General features: G+C 50.7%; 2 protein-coding genes across 2 annotated transcripts; both read left to right on the top strand.

Moving 5' to 3' along the window:
- Window positions 1-686: 686 nt before the first annotated feature.
- On the top strand, window positions 687-2,803 carry LOC147643582 (major heat shock 70 kDa protein Bc). The gene has a single exon (XM_086833087.1). It carries the CDS (start codon window positions 687-689, stop codon window positions 2,610-2,612), a length of 1,926 nt encoding a protein of 641 aa, XP_086689213.1. The 3' UTR covers window positions 2,613-2,803.
- Window positions 2,759-6,345, top strand: LOC147643581 (major heat shock 70 kDa protein Bc). Its single transcript, XM_086833086.1, has one exon. The coding sequence runs from the start codon at window positions 4,229-4,231 to the stop codon at window positions 6,152-6,154; it is 1,926 nt and encodes a 641-aa protein (XP_086689212.1). The 5' UTR covers window positions 2,759-4,228; the 3' UTR covers window positions 6,155-6,345.
- The last annotated feature ends 63 nt before the right edge of the window (window positions 6,346-6,408 follow it).

Raw genomic sequence — 6,408 nt, 5'->3', positions numbered from 1 at the left:
CTTTTCTTATTTTTATTTAATAAACCCAAGATCGGGTTTGCAATATAAACTCTTAGTTGCTAATGCTAATTGCCAGTAATCAACCTGAACAAAGATAGCAATATTCCAGCTTCTAATTCAGTTTCGGTTTAGAAGCAGGCATCGCAATCGGCGACATCGCCTATTCATATTTAAATAAAAGAAAAGAAAATATAATAATCTAATAATGGAATTTTCTCGAACCCAAAAGAAAGTATATTTGTTGCGGTAGGTCAAATGCCGTTTGTGTTTTCATGAAGAAAAATCTAGAAAATTCAAGGTGTCGCTCTCTTAAAAGGTTACTACTGTCGTCTTGCTCACTCGCACGGCAAAGCCACCCCGTTCTCGGAGCTTCGAGAGAGGCCGCTCTCGAACGTTCGCGAAGAGTGCGCCCGGGTATAAATAGAGCCGCTCGGTTCTCTTCGCAGCAAATCAAAACAAGCAAGCAAACTGAAAACATCGCGAAAGCGAAAAAGCAAACCAAAACAAACGGAGCTGAACAAGCTAAGTGCATTAAATTGCAGAATTAAAGTTATTCAAGCTAAAAAGTATTGAAGACAAGCAAAAAGTTAAGGAACTTGGAAAAGCGACAACTCCCGACTATTAGAAAGTCTAAAAGTTACAAATATCAGAAGTAAGAAACAAGAAGTATCCACAAAACACACAAAATGCCTGCCATTGGAATCGACTTGGGCACCACGTACTCCTGCGTGGGTGTCTACCAGCACGGCAAGGTGGAAATCATTGCCAACGACCAGGGCAACCGCACCACACCATCCTACGTGGCATTCACGGACTCCGAGCGTCTGATCGGCGACGCCGCCAAGAACCAGGTGGCGATGAACCCCCGGAACACAGTGTTCGACGCTAAGCGCCTCATCGGACGCAAGTACGACGACCCAAAGATCGCGGAGGACATGAAGCACTGGCCCTTCAAGGTGGTCAGCGACGGCGGAAAGCCCAAAATCGGCGTGGAGTTTAAGGGCGAGGCCAAGCGTTTTGCCCCCGAGGAGATCAGCTCAATGGTGCTGGTCAAGATGCGGGAGACGGCGGAGGCCTATCTGGGCGAGAGCGTCACGGACGCGGTCATCACTGTGCCAGCCTACTTCAACGACTCCCAGCGCCAGGCCACCAAGGACGCCGGCCGCATCGCTGGACTGAACGTGCTCCGAATCATCAACGAGCCCACGGCGGCAGCACTGGCCTACGGCCTGGACAAAAATCTTCAGGGAGAGCGCAACGTGCTCATCTTTGACCTGGGTGGCGGCACCTTTGACGTCTCCATCCTGACCATCGACGAGGGATCTCTGTTCGAGGTACGGGCCACCGCAGGAGACACACACCTGGGCGGTGAGGACTTCGACAACCGGCTGGTCACGCACCTGGCGGATGAGTTCAAGCGCAAGTACAAGAAGGACCTACGTTCCAACCCGCGCGCCTTGCGTCGTCTACGTACGGCTGCCGAGCGGGCCAAGCGCACACTGTCCTCCAGCACGGAGGCCACCATCGAGATTGACGCGCTGTTCGAAGGCAACGACTTCTACACCAAGGTGAGCCGTGCACGCTTCGAGGAGCTGTGTGCAGACCTCTTCCGCAACACCCTGCAGCCCGTGGAGAAGGCGCTTACCGACGCCAAGATGGACAAGGGCCAGATTCACGACATAGTGCTCGTGGGCGGCTCCACCCGTATCCCAAAGGTGCAGAGCCTGCTGCAGCAGTTCTTCCACGGCAAGAGCCTGAACCTCTCCATCAACCCAGACGAGGCGGTGGCCTACGGAGCCGCCGTGCAGGCCGCAATCCTTAGCGGGGACCAGACCGGCAAGATCCAGGACGTGCTGTTGGTAGATGTAGCACCCCTCTCGCTCGGCATCGAGACCGCCGGCGGGGTGATGACCAAACTGATTGAGCGCAACTGCCGCATCCCTTGCAAGCAGACGAAGACCTTCTCCACGTACTCGGACAACCAGCCCGGAGTTTCCATCCAGGTATATGAGGGCGAACGTGCGATGACCAAGGACAACAATGCTCTGGGAACCTTCGACCTGTCCGGCATTCCGCCGGCCCCCCGAGGAGTGCCCCAGATCGAGGTCACCTTCGACATGGACGCTAACGGCATCCTGAACGTCTCTGCCAAGGAGATGAGCACGGGCAAGGCCAAGAACATCACCATCAAGAACGACAAGGGACGGCTCTCGCAGGCGGAAATCGACCGCATGGTGAACGAGGCCGAGAAGTATGCCGACGAGGACGAGAAGCAGCGGCAGCGCATCACCTCTCGAAACGCGCTGGAGAGCTACGTCTTCAACGTGAAGCAGGCTGTGGAGCAGAACGGCTCTGGAAAGCTGGACGAAGCCGATAAAAACTCCGTTCTGGAAAGATGCAATGAGATTATCCGCTGGCTGGACACCAACACCACCGCCGAGAAGGAGGAGTTCGACCACAAGCTGGAGGAGCTTACCCGCCACTGCTCCCCCATTATGACAAAGATGCATCAGCAGGGAGCGGGAGGAGCCGCTGGTCCTGGAGCCAACTGTGGTCAGCAGGCCGGTGGCTTTGGAGGATACTCTGGCCCCACTGTGGAGGAAGTCGACTAAGAGGACTTTGTGTTCACAAGTATTAGCGGATCTCATTCCTAATTTATTATTTTTGAGACTGATTCGGATTTTTGGTTGAGAACTCAAAAGAAATCTTACAACACCCTTGTCCTAAGATAGTTATAGAATGTTACATATATGCTTAATTAGCTGAATTTAAAATAAATTATTTATTTTACCTCTTAAACAAATGTGTATATGACTTTTTATTTGGGATAAATTTAAATTCAAAAAACGGGGTAAAGCAAGGCTGCTTCTGAGTCGATTAAGTGATCAAAATAAGTGAATTAAACTAAATAGTAGGTGGAAAAAATGAATTAAATTGATATTGGCGTGTAACGGTAGCTCAACGGCACACAGACGTTGCTCGCCAGAAACCGAGTTGGCAGCCCATCAGCTGTTCGCTGAGAGAGGATGGAGAAAAAAGCAAAACCCGCCTACATATTGTTATTTTGTCTATGTCCATGGCCATAGCTTCAGAGACTTCCATATTGGGAACATCTAGCTAACTGAAGGAGGTGAATGGCTGCCGTCAAAAGAACACTTTGAAACACGGACACTGCTCTAATTACATATGTAAGCTAAACTTCTTTTATTTATCGTTTTTGGTTTCAGCCGGCAAAATTGGTATGGGAAATTGTCGATAGTTCTATAATTTACATGCTGCGATGTTTTTTTGGTAATATCGATTGCACAAATTCAAATGCTTATTAATTTTGAATTTTTAAATAATTTTTACTAATCTGAGCTTAATAAACTCATCTAGATAAGATTTGTCTTCTCCCTACCATTCTTAAATAATCTTAAAGACATAAAAGAGTAGTTTTACTTTAATATCGACCGGTGTTGGTGGAATCTTATGAGCCTTATGACAATTTGCCAGAGGCTTTGCGCAAAGTTTCCTGTTACTGTTTTGAGCAAGTGGAGAGCCTTTTCTTATTTTTATTTAATAAACCCAAGATCGGGTTTGCAATATAAACTCTTAGTTGCTAATGCTAATTGCCAGTAATCAACCTGAACAAAGATAGCAATATTCCAGCTTCTAATTCAGTTTCGGTTTAGAAGCAGGCATCGCAATCGGCGACATCGCCTATTCATATTTAAATAAAAGAAAAGAAAATATAATAATCTAATAATGGAATTTTCTCGAACCCAAAAGAAAGTATATTTGTTGCGGTAGGTCAAATGCCGTTTGTGTTTTCATGAAGAAAAATCTAGAAAATTCAAGGTGTCGCTCTCTTAAAAGGTTACTACTGTCGTCTTGCTCACTCGCACGGCAAAGCCACCCCGTTCTCGGAGCTTCGAGAGAGGCCGCTCTCGAACGTTCGCGAAGAGTGCGCCCGGGTATAAATAGAGCCGCTCGGTTCTCTTCGCAGCAAATCAAAACAAGCAAGCAAACTGAAAACATCGCGAAAGCGAAAAAGCAAACCAAAACAAACGGAGCTGAACAAGCTAAGTGCATTAAATTGCAGAATTAAAGTTATTCAAGCTAAAAAGTATTGAAGACAAGCAAAAAGTTAAGGAACTTGGAAAAGCGACAACTCCCGACTATTAGAAAGTCTAAAAGTTACAAATATCAGAAGTAAGAAACAAGAAGTATCCACAAAACACACAAAATGCCTGCCATTGGAATCGACTTGGGCACCACGTACTCCTGCGTGGGTGTCTACCAGCACGGCAAGGTGGAAATCATTGCCAACGACCAGGGCAACCGCACCACACCATCCTACGTGGCATTCACGGACTCCGAGCGTCTGATCGGCGACGCCGCCAAGAACCAGGTGGCGATGAACCCCCGGAACACAGTGTTCGACGCCAAGCGCCTCATCGGACGCAAGTACGACGACCCAAAGATCGCGGAGGACATGAAGCACTGGCCCTTCAAGGTGGTCAGCGACGGCGGAAAGCCCAAAATCGGCGTGGAGTTTAAGGGCGAGGCCAAGCGTTTTGCCCCCGAGGAGATCAGCTCAATGGTGCTGGTCAAGATGCGGGAGACGGCGGAGGCCTATCTGGGCGAGAGCGTCACGGACGCGGTCATCACTGTGCCAGCCTACTTCAACGACTCCCAGCGCCAGGCCACCAAGGACGCCGGCCGCATCGCTGGACTGAACGTGCTCCGAATCATCAACGAGCCCACGGCGGCAGCACTGGCCTACGGCCTGGACAAAAATCTTCAGGGAGAGCGCAACGTGCTCATCTTTGACCTGGGTGGCGGCACCTTTGACGTCTCCATCCTGACCATCGACGAGGGATCTCTGTTCGAGGTACGGGCCACCGCAGGAGACACACACCTGGGCGGTGAGGACTTCGACAACCGGCTGGTCACGCACCTGGCGGATGAGTTCAAGCGCAAGTACAAGAAGGACCTACGTTCCAACCCGCGCGCCTTGCGTCGTCTACGTACGGCTGCCGAGCGGGCCAAGCGCACACTGTCCTCCAGCACGGAGGCCACCATCGAGATTGACGCGCTGTTCGAAGGCAACGACTTCTACACCAAGGTGAGCCGTGCACGCTTCGAGGAGCTGTGTGCAGACCTCTTCCGCAACACCCTGCAGCCCGTGGAGAAGGCGCTTACCGACGCCAAGATGGACAAGGGCCAGATTCACGACATAGTGCTCGTGGGCGGCTCCACCCGTATCCCAAAGGTGCAGAGCCTGCTGCAGCAGTTCTTCCACGGCAAGAGCCTGAACCTCTCCATCAACCCAGACGAGGCGGTGGCCTACGGAGCCGCCGTGCAGGCCGCAATCCTTAGCGGGGACCAGACCGGCAAGATCCAGGACGTGCTGTTGGTAGATGTAGCACCCCTCTCGCTCGGCATCGAGACCGCCGGCGGGGTGATGACCAAACTGATTGAGCGCAACTGCCGCATCCCTTGCAAGCAGACGAAGACCTTCTCCACGTACTCGGACAACCAGCCCGGAGTTTCCATCCAGGTATATGAGGGCGAACGTGCGATGACCAAGGACAACAATGCTCTGGGAACCTTCGACCTGTCCGGCATCCCGCCGGCCCCCCGAGGAGTGCCCCAGATCGAGGTCACCTTCGACATGGACGCTAACGGCATCCTGAACGTCTCTGCCAAGGAGATGAGCACGGGCAAGGCCAAGAACATCACCATCAAGAACGACAAGGGACGGCTCTCGCAGGCGGAAATCGACCGCATGGTGAACGAGGCCGAGAAGTATGCCGACGAGGACGAGAAGCAGCGGCAGCGCATCACCTCTCGAAACGCGCTGGAGAGCTACGTCTTCAACGTGAAGCAGGCTGTGGAGCAGAACGGCTCTGGAAAGCTGGACGAAGCCGATAAAAACTCCGTTCTGGAAAGATGCAATGAGATTATCCGCTGGCTGGACACCAACACCACCGCCGAGAAGGAGGAGTTCGACCACAAGCTGGAGGAGCTTACCCGCCACTGCTCCCCCATTATGACAAAGATGCATCAGCAGGGAGCGGGAGGAGCCGCTGGTCCTGGAGCCAACTGTGGTCAGCAGGCCGGTGGCTTTGGAGGATACTCTGGCCCCACTGTGGAGGAAGTCGACTAAGAGGACTTTGTGTTCACAAGTATTAGCGGATCTCATTCCTAATTTATTATTTTTGAGACTGATTCGGATTTTTGGTTGAGAACTCAAAAGAAATCTTACAACACCCTTGTCCTAAGATAGTTATAGAATGTTACATATATGCTTAATTAGCTGAATTTAAAATAAATTATTTATTTTACCTCTTAAACAAATGTGTATATGACTTTTTATTTGGGATAAATTTAAATTCAAAAAACGGGGTAAAGCAAGGCTGC

Source organism: Drosophila serrata, unplaced genomic scaffold (assembly GCF_035046125.1).
Source record: "Drosophila serrata isolate PLE 108 unplaced genomic scaffold, ASM3504612v1 contig_270, whole genome shotgun sequence".
NCBI lineage: Eukaryota > Metazoa > Arthropoda > Insecta > Diptera > Drosophilidae > Drosophila > Drosophila serrata.
This window is presented reverse-complemented; position numbering and strand designations above follow the sequence as displayed.